At 40.6% G+C, this 26,030-nt stretch overlaps 2 protein-coding genes and 1 long non-coding RNA gene across 4 annotated transcripts in view; 2 read left to right on the plus strand and 1 right to left on the minus strand.

Moving 5' to 3' along the window:
* Positions 1-10,679, minus strand: part of thada (THADA armadillo repeat containing) — a 108,107-nt gene extending 97,428 nt beyond the window's left edge. The window contains exons 1-16 of the mRNA XM_088013162.1: positions 10,607-10,679; positions 10,259-10,340; positions 10,075-10,184; positions 9,213-9,340; positions 8,902-9,050; positions 8,785-8,817; positions 8,649-8,697; positions 7,593-7,759; positions 7,128-7,222; positions 6,073-6,296; positions 4,597-5,312; positions 3,837-3,991; positions 3,351-3,506; positions 576-671; positions 377-500; positions 155-300 (exon numbers count right to left, since the gene is read on the minus strand). Coding sequence (XP_087869288.1) covers positions 155-300; positions 377-500; positions 576-671; positions 3,351-3,506; positions 3,837-3,991; positions 4,597-5,312; positions 6,073-6,296; positions 7,128-7,222; positions 7,593-7,759; positions 8,649-8,697; positions 8,785-8,817; positions 8,902-9,050; positions 9,213-9,340; positions 10,075-10,184; positions 10,259-10,331 — 2,421 coding nt within the window. The 5' untranslated portion in view covers positions 10,332-10,340; positions 10,607-10,679. The remainder of the gene's footprint in view (positions 1-154; positions 301-376; positions 501-575; positions 672-3,350; positions 3,507-3,836; positions 3,992-4,596; positions 5,313-6,072; positions 6,297-7,127; positions 7,223-7,592; positions 7,760-8,648; positions 8,698-8,784; positions 8,818-8,901; positions 9,051-9,212; positions 9,341-10,074; positions 10,185-10,258; positions 10,341-10,606) is intronic.
* On the plus strand, positions 679-2,925 carry LOC148155380 (uncharacterized). The gene is made up of 2 exons (XR_015765440.1): positions 679-1,371; positions 1,655-2,925. It is a non-coding gene; the product is annotated as an uncharacterized LOC148155380 (long non-coding RNA).
* Positions 10,680-11,756: 1,077 nt separating the features above from the next.
* Positions 11,757-26,030, plus strand: part of plekhh2 (pleckstrin homology domain containing, family H (with MyTH4 domain) member 2) — a 32,698-nt gene continuing 18,424 nt past the window's right edge. The window contains exons 1-7 of one of the 2 annotated variants that reach the window (XM_015008422.2): positions 11,757-12,190; positions 16,606-16,738; positions 24,238-24,300; positions 24,377-24,526; positions 25,083-25,166; positions 25,231-25,312; positions 25,395-25,547. In XM_015008422.2, coding sequence (XP_014863908.2) covers positions 16,616-16,738; positions 24,238-24,300; positions 24,377-24,526; positions 25,083-25,166; positions 25,231-25,312; positions 25,395-25,547 — 655 coding nt within the window. In that variant the 5' untranslated portion in view covers positions 11,757-12,190; positions 16,606-16,615. Of the gene's footprint in view, positions 12,191-16,124; positions 16,739-24,237; positions 24,301-24,376; positions 24,527-25,082; positions 25,167-25,230; positions 25,313-25,394; positions 25,548-26,030 lie in introns of those variants that run through there. The other variant, XM_088013163.1, reaches the window with a different exon arrangement.

Here is a 26,030-nt window from a genome sequence, read left to right on the forward strand (position 1 = left end):
AAAATGAAAGGAAGGAAAGGTAGTGAAGGAAGCAAGGAATAACAGACATAAGGAAGGGAAGAAACCAGTTGAAGGATTCAGGGAAGGAAGGAAACATTTAGTGTTTCTCCAGAAGTCAGACTGGTTTCACTGCCCACATGGACAGAATATTAACCTGGAGTCCAACAGCAGATGGAGGAAGCTGGCTCAGCAGCGACGTGGCGAGCTGCTTCACTTCCAGGAAGTTGCTGGCCACGCAGTTCAGGACGTTCTGAGCATGTGTGGGGGTCACGACCTCACCGAGGGCGAACAGGCCGGGCTCTGGGAAACGGAGTGAGGAGGAGGCGGTTAGAGACGGATGGATCAGTTATCAGCATCTGGTCGTAACCATGGTTACCAGCGGTGAAGGAGAAGAGCTGACTCAGCAGGTTCAGCAGGCTGAGGGACAGGAGGCATTTGGAGAAGGAGGCTCCAGGGAGCAAAACCTCCAGCAGGTTCCCACTCAGCCAGCGAAGAAACGCCTGGAACCAAGAAGATTCCCTAAAATTAGAGTTCCAGTTCAGATCAGATGATTGTGGCAGCGACTCTCTGCTCACCCTGTACTGATCCAGGGAGCGCTGGTCTTCAGCCCGGCGCTCCTGAACGAGTCTCTTCTGCAGCAGCTGGCTGCTGTCCTTCACCCTGCAGAGCAACTGAAGCACAGCAGGTGGTTTATCAGACTGCGAGGAACCGACAACCATCAATATACTGGACTGGACAGAACCTATTAGCCTCTACAGCTAGCAACGCGCACTGAGCCAAACTGTTCCGATGCGCATGAGCAGGAATCGGTCACAATCATACCGCCATAGTTTCTTCTATAAAATAAGTCTTAAATTATGGCATTATTTTAGCGTTAATTGACACAACGCACTTCGCAACACAGGTGCATGTTATAGTTGTCAAAGTCAAGCTATTTCCCACTTTCTCAATATTCTAAAAATCAAATAAATTGTTTTCTTGGATCTTGTTAGCTAGCTATTGCAGTTGTAACCAGGATAATTTTTAAAAAAAAATTTTAGATTCAGTTTTATTTATTTAAAAATAAAATCCTCTTCTTAATTTCTTTACCACAAAATCAACTAAACGAGAATAAACGACAATCTGTTCGTTCTCGCGCGGTTTTAAGGTCACATGACCAGCTGCACGTCAGCGTCATAGGTCAGCGTCCTCTGCGGCTTATATGGCTGGAAAACAGCAGACTGGGTCGGATACGCTGTCTGACGCTGGTGCAGGTAGGCTGCTAGCCGGTTGTAAGCCACTAGCAAGTGTCTACAATACTGTCTTCCACTCATATGCCTCATTGTGGATTAAAACCTTCACCGGATCACAAGGTTTGACAAGTCAGAACTGGTGAGTGTTTGTGTTTTGTTCGGGAGCTAGCATGCTAGCACTAGCTCCTGGCTATTGTTTGGGCTCGGTCAGTGTGAACTGATCTGAGTCACCTGGATGACTCATTTAAACTGAAAGTATTTTGAATTGTAAAACACTAACCATTGTATGCTAAATTGAAATGATTGAGTTTTATGGTTATAATATAAACTCATTCACTACAGTGATAAGAAAACATGTACATGTATGATTATTTTTGATAGACAAAACTGAAGATTGATCAATCGGGCCCGTTTTTACACAGGCCAGGTTCCCATTCCAGGATCACCGTCTCCAGGACTCTGAATGTCTGTCAGGTGGATCAGACTTGCGAGCTAGAAACCATGTAGCACCAAAGGAAACGGCACCTTCTGCTAACTCCTTCCCAACTATGTAGGAGATATTCAGGCCACCAGTAAACCATCTTCACTCTGGATTGGACCTCTCTGAATGGAACTGGATTATCTTTTTCGTCACCATCAAGGAACTGGTTGAATTCCTTGGATAAAGGAAAACACCTTGGATTTCACGAACTGTCTTGACTGATTTGTCTGTAAATATTAATGCATATCACTAATTTTGCACCATTCCATTGTCTCTCACTGTGTTTGTACAAAGTTACCACTCCCTCCAGCAGTCTCACCTAAGAATTTTCTGATTTAATTTGGTTATTTATTCAATCATGCTAATATTCATAAGTAATATGTTACACAGTGTTAACAATTAATAACAAAACATGGCGTCACATCCCAAGAGCCTCATGTCGCCATGAGGAATGGAGACGAGCCGTGACATTGTGGAGGAAGTGGGAGACCACACAGACGGTGGAGACAGGCACGGAGACCAAGAGCCCCCTCGTTAGAAGACGGAAGCAGTAGGACCAGGGCACCGTCAGGGTCCACTCAGGGGTCCCCACTGAGTGGGTCCCCACTCTGGGGGACCCCTGAGTGGGGTGACAGTTACCGTAATGGTAACTGTCACCGTTACAGAGACTTCTCGTGAGACAAAAAAACATAAGAAGACAGCTTCCGATGTAACGGAGACTGCCGAGGAATAAACTGTCAAGAAGCAGGAAACCAAGATGTATGGCGGTATAGTGATGGGGATCGTGGCCTTAATTTTTGGGGCAAAATACCTCGCAGGTCGCCAGTAGACCCACAGGAGGCGCACAACAAAACGCCTGGATTTCACCACAGTTTTGATTTCTTTTATTTTTTTGGTTAAGGTATTGCATGCAAGGACAATTATTCCCTCTGGTTATCTGTTAGAATATTGCAGCTGGTTTCTCCATCTGTTTAGATTTTATTTCAGTTATTTTTCTTTGTGATGGAGATTTATTTTTAGAAACTTATCATTTCTGTGGACTACCTTCTAGGTGGTTTATAATTAGCTAGCTCTTTCTTTATAGGGTACTGTGAAAGAAAAAAACAATCTTGATGATTTGGTTAGATTCAGACTTTGTTACATCTGTTTTGTTTTGTTTACTTTGTTCTGAAAATAAACTGCCTCCATGCATTGCATGGCAGGCACCTATTCTACACCCAACAGAATGTCTCTTTATTATATATTCTTTCGTTGCTGTTAATGTGGCTCATTTTTTGAGTGGGCTGCGTGCACCCCCACAAAAAATGGTATCAAAACGTGCGGCTCGATGCCGAGAAAGGAGTTATTATTATTGGGGATCGGAGTCACGATGGCGACGCGAAAAACGAGCGAAATTTCCAACTGCCGAAACGCAGAGTGTAACTGACACCAACTGCCGCTCCGATAGAGAAACAGAGTGGATTTTTTACCTCAAAATAATTTTGAAATCGCTCTCACGGCTGCAAAAATTGCTCTATTGGAATGAAAGTCGGTCATGACCCGGAAGAAAATGGGTGGATGGATGGACATGGCGTCAATTTATCAGATCATTTCTGACTGACTCAACGAACAAGAATGGTGTACAATCAGGGCCTCACCTTCTTCATCAGGCTGACAGTTTGCTGCCTGACGCCTGGTGATTGGCTGTTCAGATTGGGAGGGAGGAAATGGCGGATGAGATCCATTTCCTGTGAGGTCAGAACCTCGGTGCTGCGGTGGCTCTCACACACCAAACCCAGAGCGTCCATCCTCACCTGCAGGAACCAGAGAACCAACTCCATGATTTACTGGGATATTTTGGGATTCACCAACAGAAAGTAGGGGGCACTTGTGAAGTAGGGATGCAAAGAATTAATCGACTTACAATTAATTTTCAAGCACTGGTTTATTAGATTAAAATGTGTTCCAATGTGTTAACTATTAGTGTCCCTTAGACGTTCTTTCAGTGTTGTAGTTTAGCTGCCATCCAGCAGAGAGCAGCTCTTTCTGGCTGTTCTCTGCTGAAGTGCTACGAAGGCGCTCCACAGTTGTTCCCTACTTAGTGTTGGGTTAGAGTTGTGACCTGGAAAAGTGGGAGAGCTCACCTGATCATGTTTGTGGATGAGTGCTTGTTGCAGCAGTGAGAGCTGGATCAACCCGCCCCACAGACTCTCCTCTGAGGCTGCGGCAACTCCCTGGGCTCTGGCCGCCCGCAGGCAGGTCATCAAGGCTCCCAGAGCTCCTCTGCTGGATGAAGGACCTGATAATTCAGGAACACATTGGAATTAGAGATACTAATCAATCAATTATCGCTTAATGGCTCATTAGATTAAAAATAGTTCCAATGGATTAACTTTTATTGTTGTAGTTTGGCCTCTGTCCAGCAGAGGGTGCTGGTGGTCATTCTTAAGCTGTTAAAAATGGCAGCTATCACACAGCAGGACAGAGAAACGGTCCAAACATAGTCTGGTTTGGGATGAAAAATCCACTTTAAGCCCAAGATTATTTATTTTTTAAGATTATTTTTGTAAGAAGGCAGAAATTCTGGACCTTAGAAACTGCAGCTCAGAGGAGGAGCTTCACCTCAGAGGCGGGGCTAAGTCCACCCAGGCATTTTGCACATGCAATCATGCATGATTTCTCAAACATGCATGAAAGAATCAAAGCAACACTCCAGGTGTGTTTTTGATGAGGAAACAACATCATAGCATAACGTAACACTTAAAAAAAAAAAAATACTGCTCCTTTAAGAAAATGGCCGCTCAGGTCAATCAATGTTAGATTAACTCATTAATCGATAACTTGCATCTGTAGTTGTTAGTCTTCGTTTTTGAGCGATTGGTCACTACTGTGTTAGTTCCGTACCTGTCCTGCAGGGCGGCGCCCCCTGCAGGGCGCGCACCATGTGTGCCAGACTGGAGGGGCTGCACCGCAGCAGCTTGGGCAGGAAGTAGTCCAGTATGTAGGTGGTCTGGTCCGGCCTGGTGTGGCACAGAACGTCCAGGAGGGGGTTCACCCAAGTCCGGTGCCACAGCTCCATCCAGTCCGATTCCTGTGCCGCCAGCTGTGCCTTGTGGCTGACGAAGAGCCTCTCCAGCAGGTCACTGGCATACGGAGCCAGCGTTTGATCGCCCATCAGGTCCAGAAGGAGAGAGGGCAGACGGGGCTGGACGCCCAGCAGGTGCTCCGCCCCGTAGAGCTCCACCAGGCAGCCCAGAGAGCCGTACTTACCCCTCATGTGCCACTCCAGGCCCAGCAGGCTGCGGGTCAGTTCTGCCACGTACGGATCGGAGGCCGGGTCCGAGTCCGCCGGGTCCGAGTCCGCCGGCTTCGTGCACCGGTGCAGGAGGAGGAGGTTGTGGAACAGAGAGCGGGTTTGGTGGCGGACGCCGTCCAGAGGATGCTCCCAGTGGGAGTAGATGTGCTCCAGCAGGTGGCGCTGCAGTATGGAGCCACCACGGAGCGCCACCTGGAGGCTGGGAGGACATAGGCCCGATTTCTCCTGCAGGCAGTCCAGAGCGGCGCCGCTCCAGAGGGTCAACACCCGAGCCACCACCATGGCTGTGCTGGACTCCTTTACACTGCAAATAAAGAGAAAAACACCTTAAAGGTGACCTATTATGCTTCCTTGAACAGGTTAGAGTCGGTTTATGGTCTATACAAAACATCTCCAGCACATTTTTTGCACAAAATCATTCTAAGATAATGAGACGTTAGTCTGGTCAGCTGTTTTAGGGCCTCTTGTCACTTTAAATCCAAATAAGCTGCTGTTGGCCACACCCTGAACTCAATGTTTACAAACAGATGCGCAATTATACAAATGTATATCTTTGAAAAGCAGAAGTGGAGCCTCCTTTACAACCAACAAGAATGCAGCAAGTGGTTTCTGGATGGTAAGTCCACAACAAAGCGCTTGTCTTTTCCAGCAGCCATTGTACAGCACATGCAGCGGTAAAACCAGCTGACTAAACGGGCTGGAGCTCAGCTTGGGTTGCTCAGTAAAAGGAGGAATTCTGCTGTGGTTGCTAGGTAATAGAGCAGCGCCACTCAATAGCTGGCAGGTTTTTGAAACTGTTCATTTTTTATACACCAAGAAACATTAACTTTTAGCCAAAAGGCAGCTGGGCGGTTTTCTTAAGGGGTTGGACTGGTTTTAGCAGCAGTAGAGACCCAAAAGAAAGTATAAAAATGTGCAAAATGGGAATTTTGCATGATAGGTCCCCTTAAATGTAATAAGTAAATAAATAAAAAATAATCATAATTTTTTTAAAAATCTGCAACTAGAACCAGGGTTTGTCCACTTTTCCCACAGTAAAACTGAAGCATTTTCAAACGGCGTACCTGACATCCAGGCCCAGCAGCGTCTCTGGGACCAGCAGCAGCAGCTCCTCCCACTGCGGCCCGGGCAGAGAGCCTTTCCAGCCCAACATGGCCAGAGCGCCGTGGCTCAGATACAGAGCCACACCCGGAGGCCGTCCGCTCATGCACAGGGCCTCGCACCTCAGCTGGAGCCACCGCGGGGCCGAGTCCAAACCCGGAGCGGAGCCACGCAGCAAACTGCTCACCTGATGAAGTCATCAGACACAGAAACACACAGAATGACTCAGATACTGACTCAATGTTTCTGGTTTCTTTAGAATGTCGTAAAAATATGGAGAAGAAAACATTCCTCCCATTTCAGATCAGTTCTTCAGGTGTTTTCACACCTGATAGTCGGTTCAGCAAGATATAAGAGCTTGTTCTCAGTCAAAGGTTATTGAATATTCATAAAAAGCACTAGTAAAAGCAGACTTTTCTCTCAGAACAAGACATTTTCCCATGTTATAAGTGAAGAAATCTGCCAGTGGAGCTAGTACTTTTTCATCAATATTAAGGAATTATTTACTTGAACTCCTATATCTTTCTGAAAAGTTTTCAGTATGCTAAGACTTTTGCACTAAAAACTAGATAAAAAATAATTGGTTGTGTGTTTGCAACACGATGAAATAACCAAATCTGCATCTCCAAGATTTACTTCAGTCTTGGAAAACTTATTTTCCTCATAAATGTAATGTTTTTTTTCTTGCAAATGTTTACTTTTACAATATCAAAGAATGTCTTATTTCTTTTTGACATCAGAGCATCCATGTTTTGTTTATTTAATCCAAAAAATTAATCTAGAGATTTCTACAGAAATGTACTTTTCTGTGGCCAATTTATCAATTGATTTCTTTTTGTCCTTGCTCTCCATCATAGGAGCTTTTTGTTTCTTCTATTCCAGCTTAAATATTGACGACCAGAATCGATTCTTGGAATTAAATAATCCTAAAACCTGATTTAGAAGCTAATGTTAACATTTATTATCTCTGACCAGAACTGAGAGGGTGTACTTTCTTTTTCCAGACGGCAGGACTCACCACTGAGGCGACTTCGTCTCCGGCGCCCATGACGGACCTGATGAGCAGAACCACGGCCATGCCTGCTGTGCTCTGAACCGCCTGGATGAACTCTTCTGCAGGTGGAGAGAAAAACAGAAGAATCCAGTAGATTCAGATTTGATTTGGTTTTTGATTTATTTCAAACAGGATTTTAGAAACTAGAACAAGAGCAAACAGCAGGAGAGAGAAAACATGTGCATACACAACCAAGAAATGGAGTGGGAAGAAGTGAACCACCCCTTATCTCAATTTGATTAAATATATTACCAACATGCTAATTATTGAAATTTGTAATTAAAACCATGTTATAATATCCATGTGCTAAAGAGCCAACAATAAAATTCAATTGCATAGACAAAATGATTACAAAACGACTCTCGTCTCATGACAAGAGTAAATACTGTGAATAATAATAATGTTAAGAGTAGTTTCTTTGTTTCTGACCGTCAGTGAGGATGTGGATGTAGCAGCTCAGCAGGCCGCCCAGCGGCTCCGGCGGCGCCGCCCCGACGGCGCCCTGAGATCTCTGGAGAACCAGCATGGACGTTTTCACCGCAGCCAGACAGGACTGCATGAGCTGGGCCTGAGCGATGTGGCGCCCTGCAAGACCGCTGAGTGGCCAGCAGGGGGCGACAGACGAAATGAAAGAACTGTTCAATCCACACAAGCCTGGCTATTCAGTTTGAGTTACTTTAAGCACTTAAGCTTTTTAAATACAATGTTAGAAATACATTAAAAGATGCAACTAAGTAAATATCTCAATTCTCTTTTTAAGGAAGAAAATAAACACAGTTTTGCCTAAAATTCCTTTAGTTTAAGTTTGATCATTTGCATAAAAATCTAGCAACGTGTGAAAAGTTCACTCCTTTCTGTTCAACTTGACATCAATCTGATCTGCTGATTATTTTTGGATTTACTGGTTAATAATTTGATAACAAAAGAAGCTTAATAGGAGATTTTATTTTTACAGGTTTTGAACCAGTCGAAGCTAAACCCGCCGCTTGACATCTGGGTAAGATATATTTACAGAAAATGTTGAACATTTTGTCTTAAATGCAAAATGTTTTGTATTTTGTACAGTTTTAGCTTAACTACTGCCTTTTTTAGCCTGTGTACTCTAGTTAATGATTAATAATTACTCCATTAGTAGATGATTATTTCAATAATCAATTAATCACAGTTAATCAGATTAATCATTTTAATATTTATTTATATTTGAGTGTTGAAGTAAAACAAATTGAAGGTAGTTGTTATTTTTTGTAATTAAACCAACAACATACTAGTACAAATGCCAGTGAGAAAGCTCCACACCATGATGCTGCCACTACCATGCTTGCTTGTTGGTATCGTTTTCAATCTTATGTGGATTAAGGAAAACCAATAATAAACACAAACTGGAGCATCCAATTATTGTTTTTTAAAATAATATTAGTTCCCATAAATCATTAAATGATTACATTTTAATCAATCAGCTGAAAAACACAGAGTTCGTCTTCATACCTGTTCTGCTGAAGGTATTCCTGTAAAACCTCGCAGATGAATTTTAACACTATCAAAACAAAACAAAGAGACTTTGATGAAATTTAGTCTGCAAAGAGGAAACTCTTCAAACTTTTTAAAATGAGTGGAAACAAACCTTGACGCAGCAGCTTGTTAATACATCTTTCACCTGGAAAAACAAAATAAAACATAAACTCATTGCTTCAATTCAAGTGATTTAATAGGCAGAAGTGATTTTTTTTTTCTTACTTACCGAGATGGAAGCCATCCAAGCAGGCGGCGATGGTGTCCACGGTGTGTGGATGCTGTTCTGAGCACGGAGTGGACAGACAGTCGGACAAACAGGAGGACAGACTATCCACAGCCCGGCCCTGAAGACACTCAGGCACTGAACTGAGAGCACTGAGGAAAGACACAACAAGGTGAGGTCATTTTATTTATATTAAACATTTTTCAGGCTTTAATCTGTGAAAAACATTGAAAAGCATTTTTTTTTTTACTACTTTGTGTTGTTTATCCCAGTAAAAAAAGTTCAAGAGATGTGAAATTAAAGGCGAGTTCTACCTGGCTGCAGCCCGTCTCAGGGGGTTCTTTGCTTGCACAGAGGTGTAGATCAGAGATAGGGCGTTCAGACAAGCATCCAGTGCTTCACCAGCGTCTTCCTCACTCAGAGTCTCCAACTGGGATCCAGCCTGATGAAGCATGAACATCTGAATACGCAGAAATTTGTGTTTTCCAGGCACGGAGTGTCATTTTATAGCACAATCAAGTAACTATGTTACCTTCAGTTGTCTTCACGAAGTGATGACAGCATGGCTCCTCTACTAAACCCTTTGACATCGTTTTTAGCAGCGTTTCACTGAAAAGTAGCTCCTAGTGCAGTTCCACCAGATGTTTGCTAATTGTTGCTGGCTAGTCTGAAGGAGCTGAGTGGAAGAGGGTTGCTCTGTGAGGCAGAAGCTCTGAAACTTGGAAACTGCAGCTCAGAGGAGGAGCAGCGCCTTTTTTTTTTTTTTTTTTTTTTTTTACGAGGAAATGACATTATAACATGATGTAAAGATAAAAAAGTCGATTTCAACGGCTAATGCTATTATTCAATGGCTAATGCTATTATAACGCTACGGACTGACGTTCATAGTTCAGGGGGTCCTGTTTAGCTCCCGCCACGATAATTTAGCTGACCTTAATATTTCCTGTGTTTTATTTTGGTAATTATTGTTAAACTTATTGTTGATGTGTGTGTGATAAGTGTGTCTATAGGATAATTATGTATCTTTCAATACGGGACGCACATTTAACGGCCAAATATGGGACGACTCCGTATTTTACGGGATGGGTGGCAATCCTATTCAGGGTTGCTGATACTGTTTAATACAGGGCTAGAAACGCCACTATTTCACATAACACTACATCATAATTCACGGACCTTTTTAATCAGCTGGATCTGCTGCACGGCGTCAGTCAGCTGTAAGCAGGTCTGCAGGGTCTGGGCAAGATGTTTGACTCCATCTGCGCCTCCGTCCACAGAGAGGGACGCTTGGTGGGGCAAGAAATGAAGGCAAATGAGCAGAAAACTCAAAACTGGAGCATAAAGATTGTAGAAATCTCACCGATAAGCTGGCATAGCTTCTCCTCATCCAATGCCACCGCCTCCACTTTAGTAGTTTTCTTCTTCACCACCATGATTTAACACTATAATATGTTGTCACATAATCAGATGTTTTAACTGTATGCTATTAGACATGTTATATATTTTAAAAATCACATAACTGCTTATTTAGAAGCACAGAAAAAAACAAGCTTTGTTGCTAAAGTTCGCCAACTTTAACAAGCAGCCTGAAAATAACTCAAAGTCTACTTTAAAAAGGCTTTAAAAATAACTAAAGTTATAAAACTGCAACATAATAACGGTAGCAGCTCATAAAATGCGGTTTGATGAAAAGATAAAAGGCATTTACCTCAGTCCTACATGTGGTCTACAGCCTTGCTACAGCCGGTCACTATACCGGATGAAAATAAAACATCTTCCGGTAGATTTTCGCAATAAAAGATTCAGTTCCTAAATTAAATAGGAAATGTCAAAGCAAAGAGTGACAACAATTTTGTCTTAAATTAATTGTAAAGTAAGTGTGCGAAATTAGAAGATTTTATTTTGAAGCTAGATTATTTTTGACTTTTCGTGGACCCCCCGCAATGACTTCGTAGTAGAGGAATGAAGCGGTACGTAAGCAGGGTCGCCATATTGGAAGGGTAAAAAGCGACCAGTTAGCGTATTAGTTTTCATTTCTTAAAAATACAAATGGGCTTTAATTGTCATGCGGGCTTTTATTGTGCGCGGTGTTTAAAATTATTGTTAATCTAAAATGTCCCTCAAGTTGTTCCTTAAACAACAAACTATAAAACAAGGCTCCAGGAAGAGGTATAGTTGAGTATATTTGAATACTAAATAACTTTGAATATTGTTAATGTTAATTTATTTCTCAATGTATTATAATTTTCAGTTTACAGCTTATGAAAGTACAATATTTAAGATTTCCATGTCACCAATAAGTGCCTAATGAAAAAATATTAATCATTGCGTATAGGTTGTTGTTTTTTTTCCAAAATATGTTTTTAATCTTATAATCGACCCCTATTATAAGATTAAGATTAAATGTATATAATTTACTAAATATGTGTATCATAATAAATTTGATAAATGAAATGTCCTTTGGCATCTGACTTAATAAAAAAAAGCTGTTTATTCCTGTTAATTTCGATTATCTGTACAAATAATGGAAGACTATGGTTATTTTTTACGAAATTTGAATATTATATTAGATGAATGAAAAGTATTCTAATACAAACTATCAATGTTATTTTTGTTGTTGTTATTAGTAGTAGTATTAGTAATAGTAGTAGTAGAAGTAGTAGTAGCTATATTATAACGGTTCTTAAGACATTTGCAACGCTACGTCCCTGCGCTCCGCGTTTTGATTGGCGGATAATCATTTCAGTCATTGCGGTTGTTGAAAGATGGTGCTTTCAGAGGAACCTCGGAAGTTCGCACTCTAATCGTGGAAACCATGTGACCGCTGGTGGAGTTTGCTGTCTGGGGAAAAAGTCAATTAATAACGGTAGGAAAGTAAGCGTATGTTCATTTAAAACGACAAATCATACTTCCGGCAGACACAGTGGATTTTACCGTTTGAAAATCTAAAAAAATAAAATGTACATTTAAGTTAATTTTCCAACTTGGGAATTGGAAAATCCGACTTCCAAGTGCAACAGGAATGCAGCATGTAGATCCCACAGCTTGGATAAACGCCTCCCGAGCATCTGATTGGACGTATTTCATAAACGCACCACCCTCCTTAATGAAAAAAAAAAAATCAACCCATTTCCAACTTTTCCCTGTGAGCTGAAATGAAAACCTCCCGGAAAAGAGAGAAGGCCCCTCATTTTTCCTCATAACTTAGGATTTTAACACCAGACACAATATGGTCGGACTGAGCATGGCGTGAAGACGCTCTGAAAACGCATCCACATCAGTTTTATAGAAGGTAAGTTGGAAAAAATAGATAGAAATGGCTGTTTTTTTATTACAAAGGGAACGTGGGGTTGAGATTTGGAGCTCTTTTTTTACAACTTAATGCTTCCATATTTATCTATGGGAATACTTAAAGTTTTCTATCATTATCATTTTTATGTTTTGAGTAAGCTAGCTTTAAGTTTCTTTTTACTATTTCATTAAATAAGTTAATGTAATAATCAATAATCATTCTGTCTGAGTCAATTCCGGTGGATTTTTACACTCAAAATTGAATTAATCTAGAAAGTTAAAGAGTTTAAACATTTTACAGCATCATCCTCACATTGTCAAGGAGACACAGAGTAAATTTATACTTTTGATTTGTGACCGCAGTTAATATTGTTTTTGGAAAGGGTTGATTTTCACTGGCTTGCTGACGTATTCATACCACTTGAACTTTTTTAAAAACATACATCATCAGTGTATTTTATTGGGTTTTAAGACCATCTCAAAATTGTGTTTAATTGAGAAGTTGATGTCTGTTTTTAAGAAATAAAAATCCAAAAACGATACATTTGATTACCAGCCCTTCTTTACTTTGATTTCTCTTTGGGATCAATATTTAATTTCTCTTTCAATAAAGTATTTTTCAATCTGAATTTGAAAAAGTTTGTAGTTGTAAAACTGTTTTTTTGCAGCAGTTCCAGCTGCTTTTCATATTTTCAATTCAAATCAGAAATACTTGATTTATCCCAAAGGGAAGTTAAATATTATCATAACTCATATCACTGAAGTATCTTTAAGGAGTCTTTATGGATGTGATGCTATGAGCAGGAACAATCTCTGGTAGCAGTCAGTCTTGCAACGATTTTGAAGAGGCTTCTGACTTTCTGAATGTTTTTCCACCTGGCAGTCAGGTAGACTCTTAAATTGGGTTGTAATATCTGTTACAATTTCACCTGGTTTGATTTACTTTCACTGCACTGTGTCAAACAAACCAAACCCTTTGAAAAACCTGTTCCCCTCCTCGCCTGTGGTGACGCTGCACCAAGAACCACAGAAGGAAACGACATGAAAAACTCTGAAGAAGACACTGAGTGCAACTTCACAAAATGTTAACAAAAATGGAGTGGCATCAGATTATTTTAGCAGTTAAAAGATTTCTCTTTTGTGTTCGGCAAAAGACCACGAGACATTTCTCCCACTAGCGCTGGACTCTGTCGTTTGTTTTGATTGTATTTACCCAGAATGTCCTGCGCTGTAGTCACTTCCTTTTTTCGGAGCGCTCTGTTTTCTGCTTGCATCCACATATGCATTCAAACCGCGCCATTCTTCACTTCAACCCAACAGAGACCTAGGTATGTAAGCGGACCAGAGTTCACTGTTTTCGGCCGCATAAGAGTTCAGAAAAGAACCGGACGTTCTGTACAAGTGAACTCTAGATGATTATTAAGCGGACTAAACAGGACTGGTGTGAATGAACCCTTGCATGACAGGCTAAACGTGGAATTTACAAGATTCCACCGTAACATGTCCTTGATGAAACCATCAGTTGTTGAGAAACTGCTAATCCACCTCATTTGCTTTTCCCGCTCGTCTTCGAAATTCTGTTTAACCGTATGGTTAGAAAGACACTAGAGTAGGGGATTTGATCCTCTCCCATTATGAAGCTGGAGTAGGGGATTTGATCCTCTCCCATTATGAAGCTGGAGTAGGGGATTTGATCCTCTCCCATTATGAAGCTGGAGTGGGGGATTTGATCCTCTCCCATTATGAAGCTGGAGTGGGGGATTTGATCCTCTCCCATTATGAAGCTGGAGTGAGGGATTTGATCCTCTCCCATTATGAAGCTGGAGTAGGGGATTTGATCATCTCCCATTATGAAGCTGGAGTGGGGGATTTGATCCTCTCCCAGTATGAAGCTGGAGTGGAGGATTTGATCCTCTCCCATCATGAAGCTGGAGTAGGGGATTTGATCCTCTCCCAGTATGAAGCTGGAGTGGAGGATTTGATCCTCTCCCATTATGAAGCTGGAGTGGGGGATTTGATCAATGGAAAATGATTTGAACTTTCTCCTTCTCTCTCTGTTCTGTATCCATGAAGCCTTCTTTTAAACTCTTCTGACATTTGGTGTTCTTCCAGATGCTATTTGAACTGCTAATTCTTTGATATGCTAATCAGATGCATAACCATGGCAACAATACATTGTTACCATGCTTAAGCAACAAATCATATCTAACGTGACAGAGATTTCCTCCCTATTCTTCTTTGCAAACAAGTTAATTAGCTTGTCTGACCATCAATTTTCAAGACTTCAGGTCAGATTCAGGTCAGAACTTTAACTAGGTCATTCTAATACGGGAATGTGCTTTATGTTAAGCCGTTTCATAGTCGCTCTGTCTGTATGTTTAGGGTTGTTGAATCTCTGCCTCGGTCAGGATCTAGGGTTGCCTAGTATTTAGCTCCGTCAATCTTCCCACCAACTACATCCAAACGTTCCCACACCATGATCCTGCCACCACCGTTAGTTCCCCACTTCATCTGATGTTCTCTAAAGTCTCAGCTCCAAATGCAGGAGTTGATTTGTTTTTGTTCACTTCATCCTGGTGAGGTATGTTGTGTTGAACTCCCTCCTCTCTCAGCCTGCTGTTTTTGTTTTTCTCACACGACGGCTCTTTCATTTCTTGCCTCCGTCTGTGTTTACCGCGGCCAACCAGCAGCAGAAATAGGGTAGTGGAAAAAAGGGTTTTATGGCCTTCATCCACACATGTTTCTCTGTGTGATGGAGCTCGGGCTGGTAATGAGAGGTTACAGTTGGAGGAGACAGAAAGCCATCATCTCCGTCAGAGATCCTCCTGCATCTCCGCCACCCGCCTTCCTGCACTCGATGCCTGTTTTTCCCAAAGTTTGCAGTGGAAAATGTGACAGCAGTTCGTCCTATAGGGAGTGTTTTGGTCCTGCAAAGTGATGCAAGGCCGATGCCCAAAGTGGTTCAGCTGGACACAGACCTGGAAAAAACATTTAATGAATTTTCCACCTGCAATACAAAAACACAAAATCTTACCAAGTATCTTTGGTCTAGTTTCTAGTGCAAATATCTTAGTAAACTTGAAATAAGACAAAACTGACTTACAAATAACTTTTCAGCAAGATATAGAGGCTTGTTTTAAGTAAATAATTTGATCAAACTAGCTCCATTGGCAACAAGACATTTAACCATGTTTTAAGTTAATTTATCTGCCAATAGAGCTAGTACTTTTTCATCAATATTAAAGAATTATTTACTTAAAACAAGCCTCTATTTCGTGCTGAAAAGTTACTTTTAAGTGACTTTTGTCTTATTTCAAATTTAATAAGATATTTACACTAGAAACAAGACCAAAAAATATTTTGTGTTTTTTGCAGTGTGTTTAAATGATCTTTGTTGAACATCAGCTAACAACAGTGGGTCCATACTTTTTGCCAGAGTTTTTTCTGTTTTTTAAGGATTAATCTCTTCTCTTCGTTACAATTTTCAATCCGATTTTAACATCCTAAAATTAGATGCTAACCCCAGTAAGTCTACATAATGTCATTTTTTTTCTTAATACGGTGCCTTTAAAAGTGATCTGTTATTCTTTCTTTAACAGGTTAAGATAGGTTTACAGGCAATATGTGTTTTTCTGGACAAAATCATTCTTAGATCATGAGATTATCTAAATTGTGCCTATTTTGAGCTCCTTTCAGAAATGCTGTTTTAGGAGTCTGTCACTTTAAATCCGAATAAGCCACACACCCACAACTCAACTTTTACACTCACACATGAAAATGTCTGAAAACTGATGTGAAATTATACAACCATATGTTTTTGAAAAGCAGAAGTAGAACCTTCTCCACAACCACAGAGAGTTTAGCCATTGAGCAGCGCATAAAGCAGTGAAGCTAGCTAACCAAACGTGCTGGAACTCTACTTGGGTTGCTAGGTAACAGGGCTGGGCTTGCCTGGGGTTGCTAGGTAACAGGGCTGGGCTTGCCTGGGGTTGCTAGGTAACAGGGCTGGGCTTGCCTGGGGTTGCTAGGTAGCAGCTCAATGCCCATAGATTGTGACTTAACAATTGGGATGCTTTTGTAACGAATCGTTTTCCAGACAACAAACATTGCTAAATTAACTTACTGCCAGAAACTGGGTGGTTTTTTAAGCACTGGAGTCATTTGTGAAAAATAGTCAAGAGAACAACTCTACACTGTATTGATGTTAAGTCAAGCTTTTAAAAATATTTTTGAAGTATTTTTTTTTTTTTTGCCTTTTCTACGACTGATGAAGCGTACACTAAAGGAATGCTTGGTTATTAACATTTTAGGGGATAGTAGTCCGAGGAGAGCCATGAAATGGTCGGTCAGGAGGAATAATAAGACTTTGTTTTCTGTTTCTTACTGCTGCTTCTGTCTGTCTGTGTTTCTGGAAAGGCTCGGCATCATGGCAGAGGGGGAGGAGGCGATAAGCCAGGAAGACTGGAAGGAGAGGTGTACGGTTCTGGAGGCGCTGCTCGTGAAGTTCAGGGTCCAGATCGTCAAGATCCGGGAGCTGACCGCAGACAAGGTTGGTCCAGGGCAAAACCAGGCCTGATGAATGCGTTGATGGACCTTTGATGGTTCTTCCTGGGATGCATGAGGGAGTTTCCACAGTCACAGAAGGTTAATTTTGAATTTCTCTGCTGATTTATCCTAAAGTTTTGAATCATTATCCTGCACAGAGAACCAAAGGTGACTCATTTGCTTCCTCTTGTAGTTGAAACCATTAGATTTTAATTTTAAAAATACAAAAGACTTCAGGATGCCACGTATCCAGAGTCTTTATGAAATTGCAAAAATACAATATCCTACCAAGTATTTTTGATGTAGTTTTTAATGCAAATATCTTATTACACTTGAAATAAGACAGAACTAGCTTACAAGTAACTTTGTAGCAAGACATAAAAGCTTTTTTAAAGTAAATAATTCCCTAATATTGATGAAAAAGTACTGGTTCCATTGGCAGATTGACATTTTTCCATGTTATCAGTGAAATAATTTTCCAGAGTAATTAGTAGATTGTTTTATCAATATTTGATACTTTTGGCCACTTTTTATATTTCTTTTGTACTTTTATGTGGTTCTGTTGGCTTTTAATTTTCCCAACAGTACGTGCATCAAGTCGATCCACAGAAATCTAAGAAGTGATTCAACTCATGCCTGTATTGTTTGATGATCTCTGGGAAGGTTCAGCCTCTCATGAGTGCAGGAAGGGATCCAAATTCAGACGGGGAGCCAGTGGTGAGTCTGCTGGGCGCAGACTGGCCTTTCTGGGCCGGCCCAAACCGCTCCGTGGCCTAGATCTGAAGCCGCTCTCTGGGGACGCTGATTAGAGCTCTAATGTAAACATCAGTCTGACCACGGGGCTCCGCCATGCATTGCATGATGGGATTGACCCAGCTCCAGTCAATTACAGATCCCTGCTGCTGCCCCGCTGGACAGCAAAACAAACTCCCACTGAGACTTGAAAATCCGGCTTTGGTGGGTTTGTTCAGCATTTCTCTGCTTCTGCTGATCCAGTCATCTAATATGAATAAGTTTGAGGTATACAATGATTTATTTTATGGGCGTTTTGCTCTTTGATTGCGTTATTTCATATCTTTAAAGAGCAACTAAGGTTAAGAAAGGAGAAACTGTAGCTCAAGAGAAAGGAAACATTTAAGATCAGTAATCCTTCAGTCTCTCCTGCAAATGGGAGATCACTGATTTAACTTCCCAGCTCTAGAGTTCAGTCAGAGTTCAGCAGACTTCAACTAAAAAAAAACAAAAACACACGGGAACCCACAAATGTAACAGAGCCTTTCAGAAATATACACACCTCTGAAATCTTGCACAACCCAAAGTTTCATCTGGATTTTAAGCAACGAGCACACAGATTGTGGTTTTAATGTGGAAAAATGTTAAAAACGTCAAGGAGTACAAACATTTTTCAAGGCACTGTCACATTATTAAAGGGGACCTTTTATGCAAAGTTCACATTTTGGACATTTTTGTTCTTCATTTGCGTCTCAAATGCAGCACAAGCGCTTAAAAAACCCAGTCAGCCATTTTTTGCCAATAAGTAAATTTTTTTGTTGTCTGGAAAAGTAGCTGTTTCAAAAATCTCCCGATTATTAAGTCACATTCTGCAGGCACTGGGCCGTTACCTAGCAACCCCAGCTAGAACCAAGTCCCGTTACCTAGCAACCCAAACGGAACTCCAGCACATTTGGTGAGCTGGTTTTACAATGGCTGCTGGAACAGACAAGTGTTTGGTTGTTGGCTTACTGTCCAGAAACCACTTGCTACATTCTTGTTGGTTGGTTGGTTGGTTGTGCAGGAGGCTCCACTTTTGCTTTTCAAAGATGTACGGTTGTATAATTGCGCATCTGTTTGAAGCCATTTTTATGTGTGAGGTGTAACATTGAGTTTGGGGGCGTGGCCAGCAGCAGCTTATATGGATTTAAAGTGACAAGACGCTTTAAAACAGCTGATAGGCAGAACTGATCAGATTAAAATCTCATTTTCAAGGAATAACTTTGTGGAAAAAATGTAATGAACATGTTTGTATGGATCATAGACCTGTCCTTACCTGTTAGAAGCATAATCAGTCACCTTTAAGGGGTTTGTTTGCTGTTAGAGTGTATATGATCCTTGGGTTTCAGCATATTCCTAATAATCACCTAAGTTTTTTAACAGATTTAGCAGTTATACTTAAAGTTAATGGTTTTAACTCAACATTTAGATTTATTTGTGCAAAATAGTCACCTCGTGTAATCTGCTGAGAAGGTTTTAGGAACAACTCAGGTATGTCTGTGCTTTAAAAAAGCCAGATTTTCAGGATTTGGCTTAAGAAAAGTAGAAAAAGGAGCTTTGTGTGAAGAGTGAGCAGCCCCGGGGAGGAAATACTCGCGTTAGTAAATATTATGTGAATGTGTGTGATATACAGGAAGTGAGTTTTCAGGCTGAGGCACTCAGTTATTCTGGGAGCACACGTGTACGAGTGCTGCTCAGTTTATTTCTAAATGGTTTTAATGCTGTTTTTTTTGCATAAAAAAGTAAAATTGCGTTGTGCATGGGCGGGTTGCAGCTGTTTGGGAGGGATGTTGGTTTTGGCCAACGGGATGTGAAGCGGGAGTAAAAGGCCACACGTGTTCCTACAGAGACCAGAGAACGTGTGTGTCACTGTAACTGGAGTTAGTCACATTTTTAACAGATGGTCAGAGTTTAAGATGGTCTTCAATTTTTTTCACTTTTTTGAAGGCACTTAAATCTGACCTTTGAATGAACCAGAACAACATATTTCAGAACCAGGTCTTCACTTAGGGCTCCAATTAATCTTTTTATTATTCAGACTGTTACTTAAACATTGTGCTAAAAAAGTTTACACTCTGCAGATTTTTTTATTTAACCACTTAAACTTATTTTATACAATATTAGGAGTTCTGAGAGGAAAATATTTACAAAGGGTTTTTTTAATCATTTTTTTTTGCCGTTGTTTTTCTAGTTTTAATCAGTTTTGCGGTGAAACCTAACACTGCTGCTGTGCAAGTTACTCAGCAGGTTGTTGCTAGGTAACCACAAGTTACTCAGCAGGTTGTTGCTAGGTAACCAAAGAGTGAGTGAGTTCGTTGATTCCACCAAACTTGCTGGCCATGAAAGGTTCAGCAGTTAAAATCTTTTGTAAGTCTACATTACCCAGAATGCTGTGCGGGTCTGGGAATTATTGAATAAGCTAATTTATTTTGGGGACATAAATTCAGCTGAAACTGAATAAAAAAGTTTTGAAACTGAAAAACAAAAAAGATTTGAAGCAAAAAATGCTTTCAAACAAAAAAAAGATAGAAAATGAAGATTTGAAACTGAAAAAGAAATTGAAACTGAAAACAAAAAGTTCAAACAATTTTTCAGATTCTAATCTTTTTTTTTGTTTTCTTTCATTTAAAACTTTCGCTCCTTCAAATGAAGGAGAGAAGGTGCTACTCATACAACAGTCAGTTCCCAAGAACTAAAATTTCAAGACACGTAAAGTGCTGTATCATGTACTAACATTTCAGCTTGTTTTCTTCTTGCTAACATCTGCTTGCGTTTTGTCTGCAGCTTCCCAATTAGCTCAACACAGACACATCTGGTTAATTGACCTGTTTCCAGCCCTCAGCACAAACATTAAGTTCCTGCATCTGTCCTGATCTTTGCTTCCCGGTTTTAGGCGACTGAGCATCATGGTGAGGGTTGGAGAGCATCTGTGCCGATGTTCTTGGTGAATGTTTAACATGCGCAGCAGCGTGTGGGTCGCAGCCTACAGAAGGAGGCTTTGTGAGCTGGCTGCCTGGCCTGCAGGGTGTAGTTCAGGGAGAGGTTGACCACGCTGCGGCAGCTCAGGAATCTCAGGAATGAAACTGGATTTTGGGCCTGAAGGGAGAAATTGACTGTAGGTGAGTCCAGTGGAGGCGGACGGGGAGGGAAGATGTTATTCTGGGTGGATGTAAAAGAGGTTAACGTGTCTGAAATCCAGTTTAAACTTCTTCACCATCTTCTTAGCCTGAAGTTAAAGGCGCTCACTTACAAACAGCCAGAAAATAACCATATTCCCCATTTCTTTTTTGTGTCTCTCTGCGTTGTTTGTGTCCGGTGATGTGTGTGGACCCCAGCTGTAGTCTCCAGTAAACTTGGCCTGTAATTGGTCGGCTGTTTTGGTGCCAGATGCTAAATGTGTTTTAAAGAGAGGCGCATGTGGTTTGCCGTTTGTGGTGCAGCGGCAGATCTAAATACGGAAACAGCGTCTCAGTTTGGGTGTCATGGTGGGTCGTCTGCTTTTACTCAAATGTTCAGGCTGTAAAAGAAAATGTTTGGGTATTTTTTAGTTATCGTTTGGTTTGAGAGAATCGCCTTCAGCGGCAACACCCAGTAACGGTTTCTGGTAATAATAATAAAAAAAGACCGCTTCGTCTTTTTCTTCCGCCGCTCTCTGCTCACGGTTGCTAGGCAACATAAGTTACACTAAGGTGGAGGCTAACAGCTAGCTGAAGGCTAGCCCTTCAGCTTTTTCACAGCTTTTTCTCTTCCGGTCGTCGATATTCGTGGCTTTCGAAGGACCTGTCCGAGGTGGACCGGGTCCTTCGAAGGATGCAGACCCTGAATTCGGACACGGCTATTCTAAGAAATCATTTTGTGTCACTTAAAGTGTGATATAGTAAAATAATTTGCCGCGCTTCACCGCCATTGCCACTTTGCCTGAACTGCCGGTTTTGACCCGTAATGAATTATGGGATATGGTGGACCATGAAGGAAACACCGGATCCATCCTTCACATCTGGGGAAAAGAAGGACGCATAATTCCTTTTGCAAATAAAAAATAAATTAAAAAAAATTTGACATTTTTCCCTAAGATGTATATGTTTTTTGTACAATTTGGTGTTTTTTTGCTTGTTCGGGTTTTTCTTTTTTTTTCTTTTTTTTTAGAAAATTTGCATTTTTGAGCCTTAATACTACAATTTATCAATTACTTAATAAGTCAACAATTCATTCAACTAATCGATTCGTCATGATTATCCTTATTAATCGTTTCAGCCCTATTTTCCAGTTTGGCTTCATCTTTGTGTGATATGTAATAAAACATTGAATCTTTTGTGATATTTTGTGGACTTTAGGTTGGATGGAAATAATTTCAGAACCTGGTAAAGAATCAGATCATTTATGTTCTTTTGTTAGTGCTAGGGCTGCGTGCTCTTCCTGTTATGAGCAACAGAGGACTTTGCATTCATGGTAACTGGGTGGAAACCGCTGGGACGCTGTTTTTAGCCTCAAGGTGTGTGCAGGCAGAGGAGAATGGGATGGCGCCGCTCCAGTTTTCCTTTAGGTTCTGCTGACTTCCAGAGCTCCAGTCAGGCCGGAGGCGGACACGCCCGGCCAGACGACCTCACTGTTTCCACTGCATGACCTTTAACCCGGCATTTCACTCTTATTTTAGGTAACTTCAGGGTGCTTGAAACCCCTTAATATCAATTAGGTGATTCCAAGGTTTGGAAAGTGATTGATTTCTGTATCAAGTCCTTGAAACTGCACAGTTTTGTAAGAAACTGCAATCTAACACTCAATTAAAAGCGTAAATTTAGCAAACTTTATTGTCAAAACCTAATAAAGTGACACAGAATTTTTTTTCTTATCTTAATGTTAGTTACCAAAATGATTTCTATTTACTTAGTTCCAGAAAACATTACAATAACATTTTTTAGAGATTTTTTTTTAATTCTCTTTGTAAATTGATGTCTTTGTTTGCATAGACATCATAATCAATTTTTCAGTTGTGTGTGGTTTTATTTCCATTTTATTTATTGATTTTGATTGTGCTTTATTTTTAAATTTTTAAATATCTACTGTTTCTGGTCGTAAGTATTCTTTACAAAATTAAAGTTTATTGGTCTTTGAGTGTGTAAACTTGCATTAATCCCATTATCAATATATTACTTGAAAATGTTCTCAAGCAAGAATGTTATCATTTATTGCAATAATTAGAGAGACAATTTATCACCCCGTAAAATTTAGTGTGAGAGGCCTAAATATGACCCAAGAGAGAAAGTTTGCTGGCAGGATGAACTTTCACCTTGAATCAGACCTCTGAAGAGCTGCTGAGGAGATTCAGACATTTGGTTCAGGTGTGTTGCAGAAACATCTACAAGTTGCAGCAAAGTAGAGCTCAACCTAGACACCCCGGCCTTAAATCACAGATAATCTGTCAGGATGAAATACAGATAATCTGTCAGGATGAGATCCCCCTGTAATCTTTCCTGAATTCATGTATATTTCTACATGTGGCAAAAAATCCAAACTGTAAATTTCCCTACACATTCCTGCGTTCTCCGCCCCTTCATGAATTTGCTGAGGTTTGGGGAAGCTCCCATCAGAAGACACTGGGAATACTCTGCTGCTTCCGCCGCTTTGAGCCGAGGAATGCCAGAGGAATGCAGCGCATGAAATCATGACTCCTTAACTCCAGAGCCGCCCCGTCAGCCCTGAACGGGTCTGCGTACACTGCAAAAACATAAATAAAAATCCTACCAAGTAATCTGCCTTCTACTGCAAATACCTCAGCATACTTGAAATAAGACAAAACTAACTTACAAGTAACTTTTCAGCAAGATAGAGAATCTTTTTCTAAGTCAATGATTCCTTAATATTGATGAAAAGTACTAGTTTTATTGGCAGGTTAATTCACTTATAATAAGAGAAAAATGACTTTTCTTAAGTGAAATAATCTGCCAACGGAACTATTTTTTGTCAATATTCAGGAATTAACTTAAAATAAGTCTTATATCTTGCTGAAAAGTTCCTTGTAAATTAGTCTAGACTTATTTCAAGGAGTGATAAATGAGCAGTGTTTCATATCGGTTGATATTGATACTTGTCAAAATTTATCATTATATATTTTTTGTTTTAAATATCTGAAATTCTGCCAAAATGGTGGCATGACCATTCCTTTTTTATCCACAGTTTCACTCCATGCCGTTGTTTTCTTTTTATTTTTAAGTAGTTATGAGTGATAGTGGTAAAACCTGAAACTGGTCGTTGCTAGGTAACCAAAGAGTGAGTGAGTTGCTAGGTAACCAAAGAGTGAGTGAGTTGCTAGGCAACCAAAGAGTGAGTGAGTTGCTAGGTAACCAAAGAGTGAGTGAGTTGCTAGGCAACCAAAGAGTGAGTGAGTTAGATGATTCCATCAAACTTGCTTGGCTCACTGTGAGAGTTTGAATGGATAAAGCTTTTCCTCTGCCTATATCCCCCAGAATGCTGTGCGGTTCTGAATCAGATGTATTATCTATTATCATGTGTCTATCACAATATTGTTATTGACTTTCTTTTCCAGTCCTATTATTATTGGACAATATGGCTGAAAACCTATCACAACACAAGGGTTTTATATAAATTTACATAAAATGAAAGTAATTCATGAAGTTTCTTTCAGAGAAGAAGACTGATTAATTATTGTGCTATCACTTCATTATTGTCGGGGGAAATCGTTGAAGATTGAAGATCCTTTGTAATGTTTTGTAGATCCAGCAGCTGGAGACGCAGGTGATCGATGCAGAGAAGCGAGCATTTGCTGCAAACCAGCAGGTGAGGCTAAAAACCATCTTCCTGTTTGTGGTGAAAGCTCTGCGTCTTCACATGTGGTTATACGCTACGATCCCAGGTGAAGTGGATGGAGGAGAAGCTGAAGGCAGCAGACGGCCATCTTGGAGACTCTGAGATGCGTTTGTTTCAGCAGTGCCAGGAGCTGCAGGCCTCGGTGCAGGAGAAGGAGGAAGTGATCACCCAGCTGGAGCAGCAGCTGGAGGAGCAGGTAGAAACACAGATCTTCAAACACTCTACTGTTTGTTTTCACTCTGTTAAAGCTGCAGCATGTAACTTTTATAAAAAGTATGTTTTTATTTATTATTTATTTTTTAAATAATATAATACGAGACAGATAATCTGTGAAAAGCTTGAGCTCCTCTATTTTCTTCCTGAGCGACTGTTGCTGTCTGAAGACATGCACCGCTCCCCACCAATCAGAGGCAGGAGGCGGGTCTTAGCACTGTCAATCAATCTCATGTTCAACGACGGATAAACGTGACAGGAACAGCATTTATCCGCCATTATCAGTGGCCATACTAACCAGCTTTAGCATTCACAAAAGGCTATACTAGCTTTTCTGCAACGCTCAGATCTGTAGCGTAGCAGAGAGCAGGAATTGATAGTCGTAAGACCCACCTCCTGGCTCTGATTGGTTGTTTCTAATTACCACTGGCAGTACACTTTTTTCTCCACAGATTACAGGTCTCTTACTGTACTATTTTAACAAATATGTAAAATAATATTTTTATAAAAGTTTCACACTGCAGCTTTAATTTCAACAGAAACAGACTCGACTCCAGGATGCCAAGTCAGTGGAGGAGAAAGCAGCTAAGATCAAGGAGTGGGTGATGCTCAGGTTGTCAGAGGTAAGAATGAGATAAAGCAGTAGTAACAGTTATGCTTCAGAGCTAGCAACGTGTTTTTCTTTAGTTTGAGGTGGAGAACACAACATTAAGAGAAACCAACAAGAAGCAGGAAGCTCAGATCTTGGAGCTGCAGAAACAAGTGCAGGGTGAGATGCACCGACTCCTCGCTGCCACTGCATGTCTGCCGGCTGCAGGTTTTCCTCCTCTTATCTGTGTTTGCGCTTGCAGCCTTTGAGCAGAGGTGCAAACCCGGGGAGGCGCAGCGCCTCAGCAGCCTCACGTTTGGATGCTTCCAGGTTAGGGGTAAAAACCCCCAGGTCCTAACCGGGCCGGCGCCATGTCAGCGGACCCTCAGCACACAGGAAGAGATAGATACAAGGCGTAAGTCTTCACAAAGCGGAAAGTCTTATTTCTTAATTTATCTAAATAAGCAGGAAGGCACAAACTTAAGAAAGTAGCAAAATGCACATTTATGTTTTCATTTATTAATTAATCAAATGAAACCTGAAACCGTTAGAACAGAACTGTGTTGCACAGCATATGATTTAGCTTCAAATCAAGTATTTGGGTTGCTAATGTAATATTTAACTTGTAAATTTGATATTTTGTCTGCTAACTAAATGTTTACTTTGTAGCTAAATATTTAGTTAAATTTAAATAGTTAGCTTATTAACTAAATATTCAGTTTGAAGCTAAATATTTGAGTTGCTTACTAGCTATCTTCATAGCAAACTAACTGTTTTGCTAGCAAGCAAAATATTCAGTTTGCTATCTTAAAATGTAAGTTTTTAGCTAAATATCTACTTAGCAAACTAACTGTTTTGCTAGCAAGCAAAATATTCAGTTTGCTAGCTTGATATTCAG

This window comes from Poecilia mexicana, unplaced genomic scaffold (genome assembly GCF_051168715.1).
Source record: "Poecilia mexicana isolate PSO_F unplaced genomic scaffold, ASM5116871v1 scaffold_15, whole genome shotgun sequence".
In the NCBI taxonomy this organism is placed as follows: domain Eukaryota; kingdom Metazoa; phylum Chordata; class Actinopteri; order Cyprinodontiformes; family Poeciliidae; genus Poecilia; species Poecilia mexicana.